The following is a 26548-nucleotide window of genomic DNA, read 5'->3' as shown; positions in this document are numbered from 1 at the left end:
AATTGAAAACATAAACAATATATTCATGTGTTAGTGTCAGCTACCCTATAAATGACAAGCCAAACTATGATAGCAAAAGTGGCTGTTTGAGCCCAGTTGTTTTTTTAAAAGAATGATGTAACAATTCAGTTGATGTTGGAAAGCTATGCCAAAAATAGTTTTAAGAGACAGGTTTTAATATTGTCCTGCTATCTTACTCTATTAATTCTGCACAGCATATACTTGGCACATTTAAAATAGGTAGTTTTAGAGATAGATGAGATGAGATTAAGTTTCATTCATGCTTAGTGCACTTAGACTTTCTAGAATAATCATTTTAATAAATAAAAACCTATTTAATGTAAATAGTGATGTATCTACTTTTGCTCAAAGCAGAGATTATGGGCAAACACAGACTTTCTAACATATCAGGTGTACGGAACTTATGAAAAAAAGAATACTTAACACTTTCCTTATCCACAGATTCCACTTAGGAAATCCATCATCCCGTTTTTAAACATTTTTCCTATGCAGAGCTCTAGCTGGGGGAGAAAAATGCCTTCAGATGCTTGCAGGTAAAAATCTATAGACTTGGGAAATGGTAAACTAAGGCGCGGAACAGACCGCGGAAAAGGGGCGGTTTGCAGGCGCCCTTTTCTGCGCCGGGTTGGGGGCAGGGCAGCCTCACCGACAGACCAGAGGCCTCAACCTGGTGCTTTCCCAGGCCACGGAGAAGCAGCAAAATGCTGCTTCTCCATGGCCTGGAAAGAGGTGTCCATGGGGCTTCATGCCCCCAGACACCCTGACAGGTGTGGCAAAGAGGAGAAAGGGGCCACCCAGCCCTTTTCTCATTTGTATTGCTGGCGTGGCCATGTAGAGGCCACACCAGTGATGCGTGCGCACAAAAGGAGTTCCATTTTGGAGCTTCTTCCTGCAACGCTGAAAGGGTGCCCCAAGTGCCCTGCAGTGGTGCGGTAACGTCACGCATGCACTGGTCTATGTCGAAGCAGCACATGCACGACGCCATCATTGCGCATGGTGTATGGACGGTGTGCCTTCAAAATGGCACCATCCATATGAACTGGGGCTTGGGAGCGTGCTTCTGTGCCGTCTGTCCTGGGCCTTACTTTGCTATTCACCAGTTCTTTGTTACAAGGGTTCAGCGAATGTAGGTTTGAAGATTTGGGACTTTTTTATTTTGCACAAAAGGACTGGATGGTTGCATACTGGATACCTCAGTGGTCTCATCAACAAAGGACATGCACTTTAAAGTCTTTCTCACTTGAAGCCTGATTTGTTGCTGTTCGGTGCCTTCAAATCATTTCTGACTCACAAAGACCCTAACACCAAGTTTTCTTGGCACAAATTTGTTCAGAGGTTGTTTACCCTTGTCCTTCTATGAGGCTGAGAGAGTGTGACTTGTCCAAGGTCACCCAGTGGATTTCCATGGCCAACTGGAGATTCAAACCATAGTCTCCCACACTTGCCTCCTTTCTATTCCCATGGTTTTGGCTGCACACCTTTGTAAGTGGCCTTGATCCACTTAGGAAGAGGTTTGGTTTTAGGAGTTGGTATAGCAGTGCAGCATCTCGTGTAAACTGGAAACACAAGAAACTGTTCACAGTGTGTGCGCCTGCATAGATAATTCCAGGGAGGACATGCTCCTCAAAACATGTTTTCCTGCAGTGATATAAGTTCTAAGCAGGAAAGTCATTTGTGTAAAAGTTCCTACTTGTTGGGGGCAATGAATCTAATTGGTGTTTGCTGCTTCTGAAACACAGCATTGCTTCAATGGGACACCTCTACCAAAATGCATTTTTAAACAGAATTCCATGTTTTAGAACTGCAGACAGAACTCTAATATCTCTTAAACGAATATAACAAAACATACAGTACACAAAGGCTGGTTTCCCACTCCTATCATCATGGAACAAACTGTACAGAAAAAAAACCTAAATATGATCCGGTCAGAAATCACAAATTGTGACCATAGTAAGTACTATAAGCTGGCAGTATGGCTTCTTTGGTATATTAGGATTTCAAGATTTGGTCAATTTATTTACCCTACTCAATGCACTGTTCAGCTGTAAGGCCTATTGTACCATATTGCCTACCATCATGATTTCTTTAATGGTTCTGGAATCAGTTTGGGCAGCTTTATTTGTTCATGATTAAGTTTAAAGCAATATTGATGAGTATAGCTGGCTAAAGCAGCATTGCACAGTTCAGTCAGTTTGAAATAGGAAATCCCTCTCCCTAGCTTAAGCTCCCTAAATCCAGCCCCAATGAGAATTGACAAGTCTCCAGTGAAAAGGAATTCCACAATGAATATGTGAATGAACAAATTTTAATTTGCGCATGCTATCTGGAAGCCCATTTTACTCTACACAATTATAGTAATTTGATACCACTTTAACTGCCATGGATGTATGGAATTGTATGGTTGGCAGACAACTCCCTCGGAGTGTAGTGGAGTCTCCTTCCTTAGAGGTCTTCAAACAGAGGCTCGATGGCCATCTGTCGGGGATGCTTTGATTGTGATTTCCTGCATGGCAGGGGATTGGACTGGATGGCCCTTGTGGTCTCTTCCAACTCTACGATTTTATGATTCTATGAATTAAGGTTGAATCACATGCTAGAATCATATAGAGTGAAAAGGGCCTTTCAAACTGGGTACTGTTGGTTTAAAATTGGGATTGGGTGGCAAAAGGAGGACAATGCCAAAATTTGGTTGGGCCCAAAATGTAAGCTTTTCATAGATTTAAAAAAGTAACATCATAAATGAGCTTAAAAGACAACAATAAGTCAACTCAAACACTAGAGCACCACATAATGAGACTGTGACAGTAAATTGCATCAGGTTTGTATCTGCAGAAGTAAAACACATTGTGACCACAGATACAAGTACAGAAAGGATGAACAAGGGCTAAACCAAACCTATGACAATTTCTTTACATACACACCTACACAGGGAGGAAGGCCAGATTGTGTCTTTCATTATTATGCCAAGAACTAACATAATAAAGAATGAACATTTGTCTATTTGTTCTTGGATGCTTAGAATAATACAATATAAATATGGAAATGAACAGGTTAAAAATGTTTTTTCAGCTGAAGCCTCTTATACCATCCCATTTTTTTTAAAATGTGCTTTTCATCAAAGCATATAATGGTGACACACACATTACTTGCAGATTACTTGCTAAGTGCACAGTCAAGTGATATCATTACAAAGCTAACACCACATTAGCTGATGTTATCACAAACACATTGTTTTCCTCTGGTCAATTCATACAGTTTGCTGAAACATCAAGTGTAACCCTGTAGCACATGTAGTTTACAGTCCACAGCCCAGCAGAAATGCATGCTGCTTAGTGGTGAGTATCATTAAATTTTCAGTAGCAGCTATAAATCAGTCATGTGAGACAGTCAGCATGATAGATAAAGGCCAATCAAGCTGAGAATAAGATCAACTCAGTGCCTTGGTTTGCCATAAATTGGAAACAACTTGAAGGCACACAACAACAACAAAGTGTCTTAATCCTATATACTTTATTGTACCATGCTCAATTCTTTAAAAATGGGCAAGTCAGCACTTTCAAATTCATCTAATGTTTATCAAGTTAATTGTGAGTTGACTGAAACTTACAAAGCTGCAGTGACGTTTGCAACAATTCTAGTGCATTATGTAGTTTGTATAGTGAAACTGATCTGGTTGCTAAACAAGATGGCCAAGGTCTTATTTTTGGAGTTATTCCTACAAAAGGGTGAACAATTTATATTATATTTGCTATTACTATTACAGCTACAGTACATCTCAATTTAAATACAGATATTGCCCAACAGGCTTATGTATCATATGCAGTTTCTGAAATTACTACTCATTTTCAAAGAACCTATAGCCAATTTTTAAGGGGAGAATTTTAGGTGGAATCTGCACTTAAAAGTTTATTTAGAGACAGAAAACATAATACTCTTATCTAATAAAAGAACCCTTAATCCAGCCTTATTTCTTGCCGTGTAGTATTTCAAAGACATAATTCATATAACCTTTGAATTAATTCACCTTGCTTCTGTTCTACAGGAACTACTGGGAGGCAAAGTACAGCAATGGTCACATAGTAACCAAGTTGCAGTCCATGATTGAGCAGCTGTGCCCATCACACACAACAGTTATTTTTTTAACATACACTTTCTGATGCCTTTTAACGGATGTGCACCATTTCCTCTAAGAATGGTGTCTTCATGCAACCAGTACAGAGCTGATCCATCCAGAGAGGTGCTTCATGTTGTAGAGGAGTTCGCCGAGGGTAAAAGGTAAAATTCACATCATAATTCAGCAGGCAACTGATGGATGCCATGTAGATGTCAGAGAAGCGAATCAGTCTTCGAGAAAAGTAGGTTGGATTGTGAAAAGTACGAAAGATGCTTCCAAATTGTGGGTTAAATAGGTTCTTTGAAAGTGACCTGAAGGAAAGAATTTGGTATTGTGAACATAAATCTCACGTTTGGTCCAGTATTAGGTTTGTCAATTAAAAAGAAACACTTGGCACCGTTCTTTAATATCCTCTGAATTTTTGCAGAGGTAGAATGATGGGGGATGGTGGAGATGGAAAATGCCTGGCATTGTGTTCGCTTGGCTTCCTTTAGCATTGAAGCTCCTACCTGCATCTATTCAACCCTATTGAAAGGTAAACTGTGGTAAGTTTAAAGAGGAAGAATGTAATATTGAGGGCGAGATGATTTCTACAACAGGAAATTTGGCCAGTCACAACTAGTTCCAAATTAAATCTTGTTACAGCCTAAATATCCTGAAGTCACCAGATCCTGTCTGATCTTGGAAGCTAAGCAGTCAGGCCTGGATAGTACTTGGATGGGGTACTGCCAAGGAATGCCAAGTGCTGTAGGCTGAATTTCAAAGGAAGGCAGTGGCAAACCATCTGAGTATTTATTGTCTAAGAAAATCCTATTATATTGCCATAAATCAGTTTGAAGATACACACAGAGACACACAATTATTTTCTAAGACACAAATGTAGATTTTCCAAAAAAATTACCTAATTTCTTGTCGCTCTTTCATCCACTCTAGAAGCACCTGCTTAGATTCCTCATCTTGATACATCTAAAAAAAAAATTAAAAGTCATAATGATTTAATTTTAAATGTAACTGTGCAAAAGGTCAGTTTATTGTAATTATAAATACATGTTTAGATAGATAGTAGCTTCAGTTTTATATCTCTCGTTCTATCCATAGAGAAAAATATACAAACAAAATTTCCATAGTTTAAAATAAAAGAAAATGTAATCACAACAGCCAGATTAGATGTAGGCCATTGATAAATCTAGCCTATGAACACAGTCTATTTTACCTGCATCCTCTCCAGAAGTCCTGTTAGAGCTTGCTGCCAAGTCAAAGAGTGCATGTACTGCTCTGTGTTAATGATCCGGATTTCAGTTTCTAATTCTGGAACAATGGCTCCTGTCCTCCAACCATGACGGAGCATGAGATCCTAAGAGGGTGGGAAAGGCAGTAGATTAGTTAATGGTACAAAACACTGTAGAGCCAAAGAAAGAAACTTCCAGTTATGGTTGGCATCCTACTCACAAATTTTGATGGTGCAAATTTCACAGTGTCACAATTCACATTTATATTAATTGTGCAGGTTGAAATCTCCTCCAATCATACAATGACCAAAGGTCTCCTCAATCCTACCCCAACATGGCCATCTCATGTTGCTGGAGAGTGGAGACTTGTCCAGCTCTTTACTTGTAGCTGATGGAGCTGGCATCTACAGAGGAAGCAGTTCTGTCTCCTGCTGCAGTATCTTGGGCATAATTTACTAACCCATTTCACTTTCATATTGATATGAATCAATCAGCAGCACAAAAGGAGGAAAATATATACACATGCTCATTCAGTCTACAAAATCACATGCCTGTTCACATGAAGCAATTTCTACAATCCATGACAGGTAGGGAAATGATTTTATAAACTTGCTAAAGTATGAGAGGGATTTTGAAGCACAGTAACTATGGTAATTCTTTTATTGAGTTACAAGTCTGAATTAGAACAATAATTATATAGGACATTTTGGCTCTGAATCTGGCATTATGCTGTCACTATTCAGGCTAAGAATACAATCTCCTTCTGTCAGGCATAAGAGAATATACTATATATAAACTGGCAATCGTGAGATACTTGTTTGCCCTCTCTTCTTTTCACTTTACTTTTGTTTATCCTGTGCCTTTTTTATTTTAAAAAGTAAAATAAGTTTATTAGTCCTCAGAAATAATTCAGCTGATCAAGAAAAAAAGGAAGCCCTCCTTGGATTCTGGTAGCAGGCAGGGAACACTAAGAAGCAAAGACATAAAGAGCAGCACAAAATTCCATGCAGTACTTACTGCAAGGTCACTGTACAAATGGTCACCAAAATAAAGGACCTTGGACCCACGCCAACCTGTTAGCCTCAAGAAGTCAAACAGATTGCCCTAAAATGTAGGAAAAAACAAAAGAACATGAGAATAATCTAAATATCCAATTTCTTTTTGCAAGAAAAAACACCACACGCCTTCCTTAAAAAGGTCAAAAAAATAAGTCTCTCAGTACTTTGATTTTTCTAGTGAGCCAAAGACACAAAAGGAAAATATTTGTTCATAGTAAGCTACTTATTTTTTTTTTTAAATCCATGGCTAGAGGCTTAAGGTTCTCACGGGAACTTTGTCATATTAGAAAAAACTGAACTTTTCAAAGCCAAATTTGTAATCCCATTAGTTATACAAATTCATATATTATCTTTTGCCTTGGTCATAAATGGGTAGATTTACAGAGCAGCCTGCTTATCTTCTTCACTCTGACAATAACCTTGCAAGACAGACTACTGCTTCCTCACACTACAGTTGTAAATCTGCAATGACAGATTTGCCCTGCATTTAAATTGCACTGAACTTGCAATATAAACCTGGATATTTTAAGTCCAAACCTAACACAGTACTTCCAGAATACTAAAGAAGGCACAGATATTTCTTGGGGACTATTCCTGGAACCCCTTACCTTGGGTCAAAGTTTTCATTACACTACAAGCCACCCCTTGGATATTTCCACCACATAGTAGAGAGGGCTGGTTGACCTCTGCTTTTTGTCCAGTAATGGTTTAGGAAACAAGTAAGCTCTAATTTTCACAGTGGAGCTGAAGAGCAGGAAGTGTGTGTGAGAGAGAGAGACTGAGCTGCCTAACAAACCTCAGCAAGAACTAGACTTCTATGGTTACTGTCATAAATCCAAGATCAAAACACTCAAATACTTATTCATTTAATTTTATTTATATAATTTATAACCTGCCTTTCTCTTGGCACAGAACCCAAGGTGGCTAAGATGTAAGGTAGATGTGAAGGGCAAAATATGGCTGTTTTTGCCAACCTTGTCCCCTGTAAAATCCTTCAACCAGCCTTCTTCTAGCCAAAAAAGAGAGAGAAACTGAATTTCCTCTCATTGGTTGCAACCACACTGCAGAAATAACCTATTTTGACACCACCTGAACTGCCATGGCTCAGTGCTATGGAATTCTGGGAACTGTGGTTTTGTGTCAGGAGAGCTCTGGTGCCACAACAAATTACCATTCCCAAAATGCCATAGCACTGCAAAATGGCAGTTAAAATGGTGTCAAACTGCATTATTTCTACAGTGAAGATGCAGCCTTAGAAGCCTCCAGGACTGGGAATTCTTTTAAATGGGTTGCAGGGACCTCCTGGCCATTTCCAGTTTGTGAAGACGCCTGGGACAGAGAATTAGCCCCAAGACCCATCCAGTTTCTCACTTCTAATATAACATTACTACCTTTTCCCGTTTAAAAGTAGATTCAAACTTTAGGAAACTTTCACCACAGTGGCATGCCTTATAAGAAGAACAAGGTTCAATGGAAATTTGAAATCAACCACACAACCCTGCTAGCCAATGATTTAGTGCGCATACTGAAACTAGGAAAATTTTAGCTTGCTGATTTCCAGGTCAAGGTTTTGCAATACAGACAGTTGGAAGCAATACAAGTAAGGGAGCTGCAGGTCAAAATAATTCCCAACTAGATCATCTGTAATATGTAGCATGCGTATTAAAACATGTGTTATAAATCTATAAACTCATTTTCCCAGACTCATTCCCACAGCATTCTATAAGCAAACCCTGGAGGCATTTATTCATATTTTGGCTATGTAATATACTTGGATGACACAACTGCCAGTGGGTTGAATCCAGATTTAGTCATACTTACAGTAGATCCACTAAAAACAATCTGACAAAGATTAGTCATGATTAATTTGTTTTACTTATTTCAATGGACAGAATAATAGCTGATTGTACATAATTGGCATAAAATTGCTATGCTCAAAATCATGCTCTTTAACTTAGCAATGAACGGCAACAACATACTTTGATCTTACAAGACTCAGAGCTAGGTTTGGACCAGTACTCTGCCTCAGAATTTAAAAAAAAGAAATCTAGAGAACTCATGGAGAACATCAAGAGGAAGAATAATTACATCTCTCATCAGAGACTACTCAATATTAGCCTTTATTTTAGGGCATATTTGTACCCTAGTTGTTTAAAAGAAGTGGTTTAATAAATTGAGAATGAAGAGCCCACCGAACAAAGTTTTTAAAAAAGAAGCAACCAAGACTATTTTTCATGCTTCAAAGCAAATCCTGTAAAGTCAAGCATCCAGGCTGAAAATCATAAAATTAAGGTATTTTTAATACTTTTACCTGTTTGTAGATTTTTCCTTTTTCCAGTTTGTTTATTTTGTCCCAATGAAGTGACCCTTCCTCATCCATTTTTCTGAAAGGTCTACAAGTCAAAAACATTCCTGCATGTTCTTAGTGACTCTTGACAAAAAAACTTTAAGTAAGTTTCAGCTAAACAACTTTAGTAATGACTTCAGGTTATTTTTATCCTAAAGTTTCCTTATTTTGTTGTTAGCACTCTGTTTACCACAGAATTTTAGATTTGTTAGGTACTATAATTTACTAGGTGTAAATTTACAGCGCTTTATAAATAAAGGTTAATAATAATACTATAACAGTCATCTAGTCCAATGCCCTGCCATGCACAAATAATTACAGCACTCTTAAAAACTGCTCATCCAGTCTCTCCTTAAAGACCTCTAAAGATGGAGAGTTCACCACCTTGTGAGCCAGTCTGTTCCACTGTTGAACAACCCCTACAATAAAAAAAGTTCTTCCTAATCAGTGGAACCTCTTTTCATGTCACTTGAATCCACTGATTTGTATTCTAGTCTCTGGAGTAAATCATCATCATCATCATCATCATCATCATCATCATCATCATCATCTATTTATATCCTGCCTCTTCCCTTTTGGAGATCGAGGCGGGTAACAACAGAAGTTAATATAATACAAAATAATCAAACAATGCAACCCCCCGACTCCCCTCACCCTCCCTCCCTGAATAAAATTACCACAATAAAACCATATATAAATACAGATCACAATAACAAATTAAAATCAGTTAACACATAGCGACAGTGGTGAGATTTCATCACAGTGGTGAGATTTAATCTGGAGTATTAGAAAATAAGATGGCTCCATCGTCTACATGACATCCCTTAAGATATTTTGATAACTACCATATCACCTGTCAAGTCTCTTCTCCAAGCTAAACATAACCTGCTCCCTAAGATGTTTCTCATAAGGCTTGGTTTCCAGATCTCTGATTATCTTGGTCACTCTTCTCTGGACATGTTCCAGCTTGTTAATATCCCTTTTGAACCATGGTGCCCAGAACAGAACACAGTATTCTAGATAAGGTCTAACCATAGCAGAACAGAATGGAACTACTACTTCCCTTGATCTATATATATTATTCCCGGGAATGGGAATTGTCTTCTCTCCTAGTTCTGTTCGATTCTGCCATTTCACCAACAGAAGCCCACCACTGGACTCTTACTGTAATAACATCAAAAAACATACTTGCGTCTGTCAGTGAAGAAGTTGGGTTTGTCTGCTTGAACAATGACCATGTCAAAAAGGTCCCTCCAGTTCTTGCCAACCATGTACTTCATTCCTTTATCACTGCAGGCAAAATAGGAGGAAAGTGGCACATTTACATATTCTATAAATTTCTCTCTTTGAGGAGAGTAACAGGACAGTCCCTTTCCTTCCATTTATCCCTCTCATCAACCTGAGGAAGCAGGACCAGCTTCTGAAAGTGCTAGTACACAAGAGGATCAGAGACGCTCACAAACCAAATGGGAAATGCCTGCAGAACACTAACCCTGAAACATACTAAACACTAGAAATTCCTACTATTGATTAGTGTCTTAGTGTACAGGAATGCAGTACCTTTGGTCAGGTAAATAACTATTTACCACAGGAGGTAAAAAAGAGGATTATATCCAAGGGAGACCCTGTCACTTTCAGAAAAAATTCAGTTGTATGAGGTAGGACAATGTTCTCCTCAAGAAGAGAGATTTTATGCTTAGTGTAACATTTCCATTTGCTCCAAGGAATCCAGGAGGCCAGTTCTCACATCTTCAAGAAATCTAAATTTATTTTGGATCTCATGAAAGACAGGAATTTTATGTAAATATTTCATACAACTTTGAATGTTTACATCATGTTAAAGACGGTTGTTAGTCCACACCAACTCAAACAGCAGGGCAAACAATGCTTTAAATTATAGAAGCAATCAAGGCTACTGAATAAAAGAGATGTTACTATAAACTTGATAGCACAAACCTAAGTTACATAACATCACTCAGTACAGATAAGCTTGTCTCAAAAATAACAGAATGTTGTGGCAACAGTTAACAAGCTGTATTTAGCCTAAGCTTCCATGAGGCATGGGATCTACATTTGCATTTGATGAAGTGAGTTGGAGTCCATAAATGTCTGTGCCAAATAAAATTTGGCATGGGACTCTCCATTACAACAGACTAATTCCACCATCCTTTCCCTCCGGTGAAGTTACTCTAAAAAGAAAATCAAACCACCTGTTTTCAGGGCTGCTTCAAACATCACACTTTTTGCCAGTCAGGCCATAAACACAGAGCAGGTGCATGTTTCCAGTTCTATGGATTATGTAAATACACAGACCAGGGAGCAGGAGTCTATTAAGTTTGGATAGCTTTAATAGCCAATGAAAGCTTCCAACAAAACTAGTGATGGGGCAATTGGTGGAGGAGTCGGGCCACCTCCATGACATGATCAGTTTGGAAAGCAACTGAAAACAGCAAGCCTTTGCTTACTTGCCTCCAAAGCTGTGGTCAAGGTGAAGGGGAAGCCTGTGTTCTTCTCCATGCTAAGGAAAAAGATAGGATCTCATTGTTTATATTATGCTGGACTTTAGAAGGACTTAGAAAACAGAGTGTCTTCTAATGGAGTCTGAGCACATCTGAAGCTCAAAGTGACATCAGGGATATGCACCTGTCTGTCTTTTCAACTTAAAACATACTCTCATCATCACTACCACCAACCTGGGAGACCAGGGAGCCAGCATTGGCTGCTGGTCCTTGAATGTACATGTGATGGTCAACATGCATTTGTCACCAAATTACATATGAACAGGCTTTTAGCACTTTTTTTGCTGGCACTTCTTGAAGTATCTTAAGTGGTGCTCTTAGCCAATTTGCAGGATAAAGGACTCTCCAAAAGGAGAGATGAGACTCTTCCAACCTAGATCAATAGCAACAAAGCAACGTCTTCAGATCCTGTGCAGGTAGGGATGGATATCTTTTCCCATCACCAAAGGCTACAAAAGAAGCAAATTATGAATCTGAAGGCTTCAATGCACTTACATGCACTCAGCAGTTTGATACTGACACTATGCTTGGGACACAAACCTCCCATTTCCTAATAAGTGTCTTGCACACTGCTTCTGTACATACCAAGCTTGAACAACAAAAGAAACAAAGCTGTGTCTTGGGAAGGGAAGCATTCTGCACTTATGTAAGGTTACTATCAGTTTTCAAATGCATTTTTGCATTGATTGATCTGCTACTAACATCTAGTTCTGATAGCTGCAGCTTTCACAGTTCCATAGCATCAAAAGCCCACTCTTTTCACAATTAAGAAACGTTAAACACAGAATTCACTACAAATTGAGTCTTCCATATTTGAAATCCTTGGAACCAGAAATGTTTTGGATTTTTTCAGATTCTGGAATATTTGCATATACACAACAAGATATCTTGGAGAGGGGACCCAAGTCTAAACATGAAATTCATTTATGCTTCACATATACCTTATATACATAGCCTGGAGGTAATTTTTTACACAAAATTTTAAAATACTTTTGTGCATGAAACAAAGTTTGTCTACACTGAAAGATAAATGTATCAAAATGTATGTATAAAGAGAATATACTCACACAAAGGTAAAGGGACTGTTTGTGATAAGAAAGAGTTTTTTGTTGTGGTTAACCAGGCGATTTAGGACAGCATAAGTTTCATCTCCATGAAGAATATATTTTTCTGCAAGAAACAGAAGAAGCTAAGGTATAAACACAGAAAGCGGGGGGGAAATACAGTGGAAAATATAGAAAACTCCTATGCAAACTTTATCTTGGCAATATAAAACTATTAATCTAAAGTTTGGGAGGGAAGCAAACATGGCCATGTCAATGAATCCATGCCCCCCACTTTTTTGCCCCATCCCCTCCATAAATTAGGCTTGAAAAGCATATCCTCATGAAACCAATGAAATGCGACTTTTTCATGTATCAGTATTTAAGTGCAAATTAACTTGGGGCGGGGGGGGGGGGGAGATGAGGTTCACAGCTATTCCCTGAATATGAGCACTTCCCCCAGAAACAGCCCCTTCTAATTAGGTTTTAAAGAAACTTTCCTGCCCTAGACAACCAGAAGCTTTTTTTCTCCAAATCTAAATGCTGCACAGGAAAGGTGATCTTAGTGTAGAGGGGGTGGTAGTGGCTCTGTATTGTTTTGGTTCCACTGACTGCTGCGACCTGGCCCTTCAGAAGTTCCCTCCTCCTGATTTAGAGCCTAGGATGCCAGACAGCATGCACTACTATTCAAAATTCTGAAGCAGACTTCAGGGGTTAACTGACCCATATCCTTTTCAATCCATTTGTACATCATTCCTTTCACATGGACGTCTTTAATGGCATCCTATAACAGGAAAGGATAGTTACGTATCAGTCTTAAGCCTCATATATGACATTTTACAGGGTAACAAGAAACAGAGGTTGACAAATGATATAGGAGATCTGTGATTAGATCTTTTCCTGCAGTTTCCTATGAAAATCACACACATAGGTCAGTATATTTGTAGTCTGAAGGTAAACCAGAAAATGATCTCTTTGTCCATAAACCCACTAAATACATTGTACAATTATATCTACAGGGGTATTTAGATAATTGTAGGCTAAATTAACTAAAAAGCAAATTTATTTCCATCCACAAAGTTGTAGAAACAGAACTAGGATAAACAGTGACATTAGTCAAGGTCAAAGAGCAAACTAGAACTTTGCATGTCTATTCATTGCTTTTGAAGGGGATATACAGAGATATAACAAATATACTAAGTAAGAACATGAGATAATCCCTTGCTGGAGCTAACCCAGAAAAAGGTCCAGCTAGGCCAGCATTCTATTCTCTAGACTGGCTAGCCAGATGCCCATGTCCACAAGGATGTCCACAAGGATGAAGCCCTATTCCACTGTAATTTTCTACTGACTGATATTCAGAAGCATATCACCTCCAACAACTGGAGCTTTATCTTCCATGAATCTCCTTTTTCCTCACTAGGTTGGCTTTCATTACAACATCTGGCAGAACTAATTTCCAAAATCTAATTATGCACTGTGTGAATAAATACTTTACCTGGAATCTCCCATTGTTCAGATTCACTGGACAATCATGCGTGAGAGAAACATATTTTTTAAGCCTCTACCATGTTCCCCCCTCCCAGAATTTACTTGCCTTTCTAAACTAAACAGCCACACTTTTCCTTATGGGAGTTACTCCAGCTTTGATCTCTTGCATCTCTATACTATTCATTCTGAAACGCAGCAATCAGGATTGTGCACTGTGTTCCAAATGTGGTCATACTACTGATATTAGCATTATAATATTGGCCTCAAGTAACCAGAGTTAATTTTAATCCTTTCCCAAGTACAGTGCGCACACATGTTCCCCTTCTCATGAAACTCTTAAGATCACCATGAACATTTTAAGTGCCAGCAGCTGCCCACTAACAACGTGGAATGAAACAAACACTTAAGACGCAGCCTAAACTAAATGGCCACCTTGGCTCTCTATGGCAGAGGAAATTCAGAGTGTTTTTTTAAAAGTAATATCAACATCTCTGAAGTGAGAGTGATCATTTATAAGGATGACAGTTGCAAGTGTATGGAGTGATGATTTAATTGCTTAAGCTTTCCCAAGTCTCCCTTTTACTTTGCTCAAGGGTTTGGTTTTTTTAATTAACACTATAATAATAATAATAATAATAATAATAGCTTTATTTCTAGCTCGCCTTTCCAAAGATCAAGGCGGGTTACAGTGGTGAATTTTACAATCCAACAACACACAAATTTCAATAAAAACATTAGTCACAAAATCACAAATACACAGTATAAAAATGACTATAACAATAACAATAACAATTCCAAACTAGCCAGATGTAATATCAATATAACCACAGTTATAACAATGGTGAGGGGGAGAGGAATCACAACAGGGCTATTGGGGGTATGCCTGTTGAAAAAGATGTGTTTTCAACCTTCTTTTAAATTGGTCTAGGGAGGGGGTCGAGCGGAGCTCATCGGGGAGCGAGTTCCAGAGCTTAGGGGCCGAGGTGGAGAAGGCCTTTTGTGTAGTGATGGCTCATCTCGCACCTGGAGCTCTTAGAAGATGTCTTTCACCCGATCTGCGAGTGCGGGGCGGATTATATGGAGAGAGGCGGTCCTCTAAGTAACCTGGGCCCAAGCCATTTAGGGCTTTATAGGTAACAACCAGCACCTTGTATTGCGCCCGGAAGCGAATAGGCAGCCAGTGTAGATCTTTAAGTACCGGTGTTATATGGCTGGCTCTGGAAGATCCAGTGACCAGTCTTGCTGCCATATTCTGAACCAATTGCAGCTTCCGGGTTTGTTACAAGGGTTGCCCCATATAGAGTGCATTACAGAAATCCAAATGAGAGGTTACCAGAGCATGAAGCACTGTTTCAAGGTCCCCCCAGCCCAGGAAGGGTCGCAGCTGGTGTATCAGCCGAAGCTGATAACAGGCGCTCCTGACCGTCGCATCCACCTGAGATGTAAGGTGGAACGACGAGTCCAGGAGCACCCCCAGACTGTGAACAGAGTCCTTCAGGGGAAGCGTGACCCCGTCTACGACAAGTGGACAAATCTCCAAACCTGGACCCGGGGAACCTATCACAAGTACTTCTGTTTTCTCTGGATTCAGTCTGAGTCTGTTTTCCCTCATCCAGCCCATTACTGACTCCAGACAGGCATCTAGAGGAGAGATGCCATCCCTGGTCACTGCATCAGTTGGAGACACAGAGAAAACTATTTGGGTGTCATCAGCGTACTGATAACACCACGCCCCGTGTCTCCGGATGATCTCTCCCAGCGGTTTCATGTAAATGTTGAATAGCATGGGAGACAGAACGGCTCCTTGAGGGACACCAGATGTAAGCGCCCTCTTATCGGAGCACACGTCTCCCAGCTGCACCATCTGGAACCTACTCGAGAGGTAGGAACGGAACCACTGGAGCGCAGTGCCCCCATTCCTAACTCTCTCAGGCGATCCAGAAGGATACCATGGTCGATGGTATCGAAAGCCGCCGAGATGTCCAAGAGCACTAATAGGGACACGCTACCCCTGTCCATGCCCAGACGAAGATCATCGACCAAGGCGACCATGGAAGTCTCAACCCCATAGCCTGCCCGGAACCCAGTTTGAAATGGGTCTAGATAATCAGTATCATCCAAGATAGATTGAAGCTGGAGTGCAACCGCCCTCTCGATCACCTTCCCCAGAAATGGCAACAGCGAAACAGGCCGGTAATTATTATGCATCAGGGAGTCAAGGGAGGGCTTTTTGAGCAGCGGTTTCACAATGGCCAATTTTAAGCTGGTTGGAAATTGCCCATCCCTGAGTGATGTATTGACAATTCGGTGTAACAAGGTGGTTACACACACACACCCCTGAGCCGCTAGCCACGACGGACAGGGATCGAGAGAGCAAGTTGTCTTCCTAACACTTCTAAGGATCTTGTCCACATCCTCAGTACTTACAGACTCAAAATGATCCAGTATAACTGAGTCCACGGAAGCTCCGGAGGCCTCTACTCTGGTTTCTGTCCCAATAATGGTGTCAAGATCAGCTCTTATCCGAGAGGTTTTATCCGCGAAGAAGTTGTTAAATCGGTCACAGCAGGCCTTGGATGGTTCCAAAATAGGGTTCAGAGAGGAGGGAAGCTGTGTGAGCTCCCTCACTACTCTGAACAGCTCTGCTGGACGTGACTCCGCGGACGCGATACGCGCAGCATAGAGCGAGTTCTTTGCTGCGTCCATCACCACTCCATAGTCCTTCAAAAGAGAGGCCAGGAGTGCCTTGTCGGCTAAGCGCTGGTGTCTCCACCATTTGCACTCTAGTCGTCGCAGGGCCCGCTTCCTTGCCCGGAGATCTTCCGTGTATCAGGGCTGTTTTTTGGAAGCAGGCCTGAGAGGACGCTTGGGAGCGATACTGTGTATAGCCCTGGAGAGATCGGTGTCCCAGATGGTAGTCAGGGCATCAACAGAATCGCCGTCACATCCAACCATATACCCCTCTAGGGCTTCTTGGAACCTTTTGGGTTCCATCAGCCTTCGAGGGTGGACCATTCTAATAGGTCCGCCACCCCCGGGAGGGATCTGTTTAGATGCCTTAATTTCAGCCTCCACCAGGAAATGGTCCGTCCATGACAGGGCGGAAATATTTGTTATCATCATTATTGTATCCTGCTTTTTCCCCAAGACGGGGAAACAATATAGGAGTAGTGGCAAAGTCTAAATTCACACAAACTTCACTTTATGGGTCTAGATCTAGGCTTGTATTATCAAGTAAAGCCTTCTTGTATGCCAGCACACAATGCCTTTTGTCCCATAACCCTGCATTGTAGTATCTGAATACTACTATAATTTGTATCACTCTCCTTGTACTACGGACACAGACCCTATTCCACAGCATCATGATCTGTATCTCCAGATCTTAACATGCTGTTAGATGCCGTCCATCCTAAAGGTCCAAACTCTGAAAGATCAGATTGACTGCAGCAGTTTAATCAATAGGTTATGACAATTCACACTTTTGCATAGCATAGTTAAATCACTATTTGATCTAACCAACCATATGACATATTGGAGTATGATTTACAAGGGCATGTTCTAAAGCAAATGAAATAAAACATCAAACTTCAAAGGATGAAATTTTTACGACACTTTCTCTCTCACACAAACACATACAAAACTCCCATGCTAAAACAACAGGGCTAAACCTCTCTGAAGGTAAATTGAAAGCTGAAAATAATTTCCCAAGTAAAATATGTTTCATATAAGTGATATCATTTGTTAATTAATTACAGTACATTACATATTTTTACAGTAGCAATGATATCCTATCTTCAAAAGCTCAGGATAAGACACAAGACATCATAGAAAAGATTGCCCTCAAATATGCCCTAAAACTTGTACTCACGCTGATATCCTTGTAAAGATGAACTTGGTCATACTCAATGTTGTGAGTCATGAAATAATCAGTCACTGATGAAAGCAATGTCATTTCAGGAAGAGAGAAGATGTCCATAAATTGTTTAATTGATGGTCCCTGTCCAAAGGAAGAAATGTACTATTGTAAAAAGAAAGGGATGCTGATTCAGTGGATGGATGGGATGGGGGAGGAAAATTGCTATTAAAATAAATAATGCACATAGGAAGCAAACACAGTATATCCTGTCCACATGCAAAATAATATTGCTATATATTTTAAATTGGTAGCATTAATATAGTGTTACATTCTTAAATAAAAACTCAAGTGTCATGCTCATGAACATCTTAGCAATATAAACACTATTGAAAATACACTTGTCCCTCCCTGTTTGCAGACTTGCAGTCTACGGTCTTGGTTCTTCGCGGACAGCAAGAAAGGAGGAACAAATTGGTGTGTGTGCAGGAGCATGCCACAATTATAACCAATAGGGCTTGAATATCGGCAATATTTCCAATTCGCAGGGCAGGATCTGGAATCAGGACAATATCCTAAAGTGTAAAGATAAACAACTGAGCACTAAAGTTAGAATCATCCAAGCCACTGTATTCCCCATCACCATGTATGGATGTGAGAGCTGGACAGTGAAGAAAGCAGAGAGGAAGAAAATCAACTCATGAGAAGGCATGACTCATTAGAAAAGACAATAATCCTAGGAAAGGTAGAAGGTAGTAGAAAGAGAGGCAGACTGCATGTCAGATGGATGGTATCAGTCAAGGAGGTCACAGGCCTAAATCTGCAGGATCGAAGCAGAGTAGTGGAGGAGAGGGGGTCTTGGAGATGTCTCATCCATGAATTGGGTTGCCATGAATCAGGGTCAACTTGAGGTCAATTAACATTAACAACAACAAAATAATAATAATATCCACAGACTTTAAAATGTTAATTCACCTCTTCAAAGAAACTTTATCCATTTAACTTCTGCTCTACAAATTATATTCCAGTCTGGGTTTGGATTTTAGTATATCGACTTTGCTAAAATCACATTGTGCACTAAATTCAGCATTTCTTTACTGGTCAAACTGAATTTACTGATTTACCATGAATAACTGAGCCACTGAACATAGGCTTGCTTGGCTTATGAACAGTTCACATATCTGTCAGCACAGCAAATTTGTCAGCATGTGAAAGGGCATACATGACTGCATCTTTTTCAGATGCTGTCAGACACAAAAGAAACTTGCTCCATTCCTCTGGGAAATTATAGCTGAGTGTTCAGTCATTTGGCTTTTGATCTGCGTGGGAACAAACTAGGTCCACTGACAAAAGTATGCGTATAGTCAAGAATTTCTATGCAGATTCTATGGCACAAAAGCCAAACAAGGTAATACAGCCTTCCACAAAGTTATCTATATGAAGCTGTATTAAAACAAAGTTTAAAGAAATTAAAATAAGTATTATGTCTTCACTAATCATGCCTGCACTTTCATGTTCTTCTTCCTGAAAGAGTGGCCTGTAAACAATTTCAATGAAATAAAACAATAAAACTAGTCCTACGAACACAAATAAGTTACAACCTAAGATAATATAATAGCATCAACTAGCAGAAGTATACTAGTATAAAATATATACCAATGCTCTGAAAGCCAGCTGGAAAAAAACTGTTTTATATGATATCCACATGAAAACTGGGGAGGAGTATGTGTCACATATCTATAAGGAGTGTATTCTGTAACAGGGCAGCTTCCACCAAAAACATTCTTCTTTGTATATTAGTACTACATGCCACATTCCCCTGGAGCACCACCAGAACAGTCTTCCCAGTTATCTTCAGTTAGTTACTGGGGAAAAGCAATCCTTCAAGTTTGACCACGTCATTTTAGGACAAATGTCATGCATTTGAGTAGAAACACTCCAATGTCGGTACTTTGTATCACCTCTAAAACAGTGCAAAAAACTGACTCCAACTCCCAACACAAGGAGTAGATTTAGCAAGAAGTTCTGGTCAACAGTATTGATGGTGCTGAAGAGAATTAACCGGTTAGCACTCATCCAATCTCTCGCCTCCCATGGAGGCCTTCAGATATAATAATAATAATAATAATAATAATAATAATAATAATAATAATAATAATATCTCCCACTTCTCCCTTCGGATCGAAGCGGGATTACAACAGTAAAAACATCATAAAATACATATAAAATACATCAATCAAAAATAAAAAGGGGAAGAGATGTTACAGTATTGCTCACTGTCGTAAGAATCGAGTCATCATATTCAGATGTTCAAAATCAGATTAGAGAAGATCCGTTAAATAACCCTGCCGGAAGAGATCCTAATCAACACATTATACTAATCAACACATTATTTTAGCATCATAGTTGTGTCTTTTCTAATTTACTAAGACCAACATTTGAGGCTCACAGTGGCATCTTCTCCTGAGCCACAGCCTCCTTCCCCTTCCCAAAAGCCGATGTACTTTTCACAGCCTCTGAAAAAGGGCAAACAGCCAAAGGGATGCTGCCAGGTCAGCTTGCGGGCTGGTCTTAATGAAGCCAAATGAAGGCTTCACTCTATTCTTATATCTGCCTATTCAAGTCAAGGGTTCGCCACTTCCTGCTTCAGTTTGATCAGAGCTTTGACCAACCTACACATTTTATTTGATATTATGTCAATATATTAAAATTCACTTTTAATCTGTTTAACCTTTCGCAACTTTGGTGTTTTGGTATGGTATCTGGATTCAGTGTGGGGAAGGCAGCATATGGATTCCCAAAATACCCAGTTGGAGGTGTTCTTACGAGACCCTTGGGCACTGGGTAAATGGGTCATGTTCAAATCAGGGGCAGGACTCAATCCCAATCCTAGGTGGCATGAGAACCATGCAGAGGCTTCTACTCAGGAGGCCTCCCACGACTATCATTCCAGATACACTTAGCAGATGGGTTGGGTGACATGTACTACAATGGCTGGCAGGTGGGTTAATCACTGGGTGGCTCTTTACCCATTTTGATGCCTAGCCTCTCTAGCAATAACCCATACATATGATTATTTCTTGCCAACACTCAATTATAAATTGACCTCATGTATAAATCGAGGCAGGTTTTGGGGCCAAAATTATGGATTTTGCTATGACCCACAGATAAGTCAAGGATACAACTTAAGAGGCATGTATTAAAGGATGTATTGGATGAAGCAAAGAAAAACAATGCCAAAGAACTTACAAAATTCCAACAGGCATAACTATTTGTGCTCACTCTAAAGGCTGGCTGGATCAGGAGAGAACTAGTTGGTCCTCGATATCAACGGACTTCTCACCCATGGATCCAAGCATCCGCGGATGACAAGCCCACATTTCCCCCAATGATGGTGCATGTATGTGCTGTCATTAAGTTCTGTTGTCTCCAATGGCAGCGTGGCTCAGTGGTTAAATGCCTGTACTGCAGCCACTCACTCAAAACCATAAGGTTGTGAGTTCAATACGAGCAATAGGGCTCAACCTTGACACAGGCGTGCATCCTTCCGAGGTTGCTAAAGTGAGTACCGAGACTGTTGGGGGCAATTAGCTTATAGTTGTAAACCGCTTAGACACTGTTAGTTCAGTATGAAGCGGTATATAAATGAAGCTGTTTGTTTGTTTGTGCATGCGCCGCCATGGGACAATGGGGGCTGTCCCTAATGGCAGCACAGCTACATGCATGCACCATCACTTGGGACAATGCAGGCTTGTGCAACCACAGATTTTGGTATCCGCGGGGGACACATGTGAAAAAGGATCAAAAGGCAAAGCAAAGAAAATGACACCTATGTTAGCAATGATTATAGCTTTTAACTTTAATGTAATAACTTTATTATTACTTGACTAATTTTAAGCCTGAAAAGCTGACAAATGTACATGAAAGTCTTATTCAGATCCTTCCAAGTGTGATTCCTGTCAGCGCTCCTTTGAGAGGGAAGTGACAAAGAGCTGCCACTGTCACCATTCAGGCTTTCAAAAAAAGGCAGAAGCAGCACCACAGCAGACAGAGTAGAATGGGTCAGTCTTTCTTTTAGGTGCTCCCAGGATGGACTAAGCTCTCAGCTTTTGCAACTCTGCTTCAAGAAGGGGATAGGCCTTTTTTGATAAGAGTTAAAGTACAGTACTTACATTGACCTATGGATACGTTGTTCTAGGTGTTTTAGGTCAATCTTGGCTAAAACTTTGAGACTTATACATGAGTATATACAGTAATTTAAAATAATAATAAAAAAACCAACTACCATCACTTAAAGCAGAATTATTGTATGACGATGTAATAAAATAATGCTTGTACTCTCAAGTGGAAAAATATTAATGAACAGAATAATCCCATTATGTAATTTGACTCCAATATTTTCCAGGCCTATTTAAGGAAATAAGAGTCTAGAAATGTCTTAGGAAAATAAAAACAGAGGAATTAGGATTATATCTTTCTGAACAGCTAAACAGTACAAAACAAAAAACAACCAGAGAAGCCTGGACTATAAATTAGGGTCAGACACAGCAGCACATAGCAGCCAAGAACTACTAAAATATGTTCTGCCCTTTCATCTGAGGAAGGAACAATCTGTTCTATCATAAATAATGGCAAGCAGTGTTTTCTTATCAGAAAACAGCTACAGATTGTAGAGAAGGGTTTCTGCCTTTGCTGGTGGAATAAGACTGCCAGATGACCATAATGATCTTAAACAGTCAAGAACTCATTAAAAAGAACAAACCTTCCACTTATAATTGCATAAACAGATTATTCCTAAACTGAGTTGGAGAAGATTTTATTTGTATTGTCAGTTACTCATAATGTCATCAGTGGCTGTATTAACCATTACTTCCCCTTCTCTTTTTATTCACAGCACGACTATAGGAGAGCCAATTTGGTGTAGTGGTTTGACTCAAGAGAGCAGGGTTTGAATCCCTGCTCAGCCATGGAAACCTACTGGGTGACCTTGGGAAAGTCATACTCTTTCAGCTTCAGAAGAAAGAAAAAAGCAAATCTCTTCTAAACAAATCTTGTTGAATGCCTTAGGGTCCCCATAAATTGGAAATGACCTGAAAGCACATAACAACAAAAATGGCTATATGATGCCTAACGAACTGCTATTATTTTAGATCGTTTCCCCCCCATTTTCTTTGGTTCGCCATATCTGAGACATTCTAAAGTTTGTCATAATATGTTTTGTAAGCCCCTTGCACTAAAAAGCCTACAGAAAACACAGATTTCAAGAATATACATTAAGTTGCCTTTTAAAAAAATTTTAGCATAAGGATTTCCTGAGGCAGCGTGCAAATGAATAAATAAATAGATAGATAAAATATGTAGAGTCACATACACTCCTTGCTCTAACTCTTAGCAGGTTAGAAAACAATTTATATATGAGAGAGTGAGTAAAGCTAAGCATGCCTTTTGATGGCCTTGGGCACTATTCATGTTCAGGGTCATAGACTAAGTAATCAAAAGCATCTTCAAGAAACTCAGAGACATACCATAATTAACATTTCTCCTTGTATCTGACAATAATAATCTAAAAAGTAACTCATTATTCCAAAGTTACAGATTTGAAAGGAAAAGTGAGTGACTGAAAGAAGCAACCAAACTCTTTTATATGCATTTACTATAAAGAGGAGCTCTTGCCATTGGTGGTTCTTAATACCATCCTGACAGTTTTTGATTTTTAATCAGAATAAAACTAGATTTTAAATAAAGAAACAGAATATGTTACAAACACTACCATTCGCCTTAGAACATCAATAATGGGAGTAAAGCTCAGTAAATCCTTTCAGTACTCTCTCTTCCTAACTACAGTGCGCCCGCACCATGCAGGCGCATTTTACGCGGCTTCCAGCTTACACGAAAGCCACTAGGGGAGGGAAAAAATGGCCTCCAAGGCCATGAAACTCAAACATCTGAGAGTTGTCATGGATACTAAGATCCTAGGAGAAAAGGTAGGAAACTACATGAGGTCCAAGGGACTGCATTCACCCGACTCCAGATCTTGGAGAGCCACCCTCCCAGTTGTGCCCCTCACCTCCAATTTGGTTTTTTTTTCCAAAAAATATTAAAATGCTCTCCTGTATCTTCCAGGATGTGTGAGGGAATGGCAATTTCACCATAACTTGCTGCCATCTTATCAGTTGTAAGCCCAACAGAGGCCTATTTTGAACCAGAGAATACATTGAGAAATTATTTTCGGTTTACCTTTGGATTATAAAAAGGTTTTTCCTAGGCCTAAAGAAGCTAGATGGGGCGACAAAAACATGGTAGGTTGCAAAAAATATAAGCATCTCCCCCATATTTGGAGAGAAGCTAGGTCATTTGGGGACTCAAACATGGCATTGGGAAAGTGCATGTGGACCTAGGGGAGTATGCCTCAGGTTTATTTATTTTTAAAAAATGGATCAATTCTAATTAATTGGTATAATTTGCCTGTAGCCTGCTATACCATCTTCGGTCACTAGGAGGAAGACATATTAACATTTCCTAGCCACCAATGATAAAGCTGGAGAGAGACTTGAGATCTAAGTAGTTGTACAGAGGGTACCTCTCTCTGCAAGGTCCCCAACCTCTTTAAGCAGGTAGGTAGGGGTGTGTGTTTGAGAGAGAGAGATAGAGAGAAGATCCAGCTACCGGAAGAGGAGTGGGAAGATGGAAAGACTAACCAAACACAAAGAACTCTTGACTCCTGCCTTGTTAGGTTGGCACATCGGGATAAGCCTATACATGGTGGATTGCTCCACCTGCCATCCTGAGAAAGAAAAGAAATGGAGGAGTTGGGAAGAGAGAAAGGAAACAACACAGAGGGGGAAGACAGTGCTCTGGGATCAAGTACAAAGGAGTTTCTAACATTTATAAAATTGATTTTAAAAAATAAATATAATTTCTTAGTGCACATTCTTTCAAGTATTCAAATAGACTTTTCTTTTTATTTCCATTATTACATGTACTGGACAAGTATTCGTGATACCAGCGTGGTGCAGGAGACAGACTATTTAACTTGGATGCAGCAGAACTATTTTATACCCTGGAATATCCTAGAATAAATAATTCTTTCTAAAATGTTCTTATCACAAGTGCTTATTATGGGATTGGCAGGAAGGTGGGTATAAAGAGACACACAAAGCACAAAACCATCTCTACTGAAAGTCTACTCTTTGTCTTGATTTTTCCCTAAGACTTTTAAAAGCATAGTTCTTATTTGTAAGCATCTTAAAAATTAAATATTTTTAAATGAAAGGATTAGAAAGTCCAGAATTATGCACTAGATACAAGATATTTTTTTCTTACACATCTTCTGCTCAAATGCTATGAATATGGGAATAGAACTGAACAAAATTCTATTCCTGCAAAACTATACAAACATGTAAAACATTAACAGTTCAAGACACATGCAGACTTCTGCATTTCCACTGCCTAGAGAAGTCAAGGAAAGCCAATTCTGAGGCATAGCAAAAGCATGATTGCATTTAAAAAGCCTATAATACCAAGTTAGAAAAACAGCTGTAGAAAAAGAAACACAGATCAACCTGAAGCACATAGTGACTTATGGGAAAATTGTTACTCAAACAGATCTGCTAATTTCATGTCTGTGTGAGTTGCATGACCAATTGTATATTGTAAGACTGCTAAAGGAAGAAATACAATAGCATTCTTTTTACCAGTCCTCCTAAGCAGCTCCAAAAGGTCTGAGACTGTGTTGTTGGTGTTTTTTAATTCATCAAATATTAAAGAGAGCTAGTCAAAAATGTATTGGGAGAGAGATAGCTTATCAGCTCTTAAATTTGCAAGATCTCCCCTTCTCCTTTCTCAAAACTTTGGGAAGGTAGGTGTGTATATTTAAATATATAAATATGTAACAGTTAGGCAAGAAGAACAAAGAGGACAATTTCTCAAAGCAGCTGCTTTCACCCATTCAATGCATTCTCACCATACTGCTTGTACTAGTCATGGGGTCAACCCACCAGAAGTGAACTATTTAAAAAATATTCTGGTGTGGGCTTGTTAAATTGTCAACTACAAATGAAAATGGATAAAGCCACTCAGAGCTTACTAAAATGCTATACTGCAGTAATAGGATTGTTTGTAAAAGTGGTGTCTACTGACATGTAACATGATACACACAAGTATTTCTTCTGTTCCATCTTGTGTATTGCAAACCTCCAAATCAAATGGGATTTGCAGACTGACAAGAAAAAGTGGGTTCATGACCCAAGTGCTCTGCTTATGATCTTGCTGTGCACACAGGTTCAGGGAGATAATCTGAACAATATCTGAACAGACTTCAAGAAGAACATTATTTCTGCATGTCATAGAATCATACAGTTGGAAGAGACCACAAGGACCATCCAATCCTACCCCCTGGCCTGCAGGAATATACAATCAAAGCACTCCTGACAAATAGCAATCCAGACCCTCCTTAAAAACCTTCAAAGAAGGAGACTCTATCACTCTCTGAGGCAGCCTGTTCCACTGTTAAACAGCTCTTACTGTCAGGAAGTTCTTTCTAATGTTGAGGTGGAATCTCCTTTCCTGTAGTTTGAATCTTTTAATGCAAGGCCTCAAAAAAGAAAACAAGAACCAACTACTTTCTTTTACCAAATAACTGTTAAAAGAGTTGAGATGATCTGGAAAACCAAAGTAAAGTGATACAACTCACAGCTGCATATATCCTTTCACCCTCTAGAAGCAATGCCATCTAAATTCCTGAGAATCTTTGGCATTCCATGCCGCATTTCCAATGTCTTACTCAGACTGGAAACAGGGATATAGTTCTAAAAACATGTGCCTGTATCCTTATTATTAACTATTGGCTCAAACAAATTTTGGCACAGTAGGAG

General features: G+C 39.5%; 1 protein-coding gene across 2 annotated transcripts in view; it reads right to left on the bottom strand.

Moving 5' to 3' along the window:
- Positions 1–547: 547 nt before the first annotated feature.
- NT5DC2 (5'-nucleotidase domain containing 2) overlaps positions 548–26548 on the bottom strand; it is a 39228-nt gene continuing 13227 nt past the window's right edge. For both annotated transcript variants that reach the window (XM_089524334.1, XM_089524343.1), the window contains 9 exons: positions 17691–17819; positions 13055–13115; positions 12356–12458; positions 9958–10059; positions 8734–8815; positions 6382–6468; positions 5349–5489; positions 5037–5101; positions 548–4446 (listed from right to left, as the gene is read on the bottom strand). In XM_089524334.1, the coding sequence (XP_089380460.1) occupies positions 4185–4446; positions 5037–5101; positions 5349–5489; positions 6382–6468; positions 8734–8815; positions 9958–10059; positions 12356–12458; positions 13055–13115; positions 17691–17819 (1032 nt within the window). In that variant the 3' untranslated portion in view covers positions 548–4184. The remainder of the gene's footprint in view (positions 4447–5036; positions 5102–5348; positions 5490–6381; positions 6469–8733; positions 8816–9957; positions 10060–12355; positions 12459–13054; positions 13116–17690; positions 17820–26548) is intronic.

This window comes from Sceloporus occidentalis, unplaced genomic scaffold, assembly GCF_023333645.1.
Source record: "Sceloporus occidentalis isolate IW3139 unplaced genomic scaffold, rSceOcc1.0.p SCAF_1, whole genome shotgun sequence".
Taxonomy (NCBI): Eukaryota; Metazoa; Chordata; class Lepidosauria; order Squamata; family Phrynosomatidae; genus Sceloporus; species Sceloporus occidentalis.
This window is presented reverse-complemented; position numbering and strand designations above follow the sequence as displayed.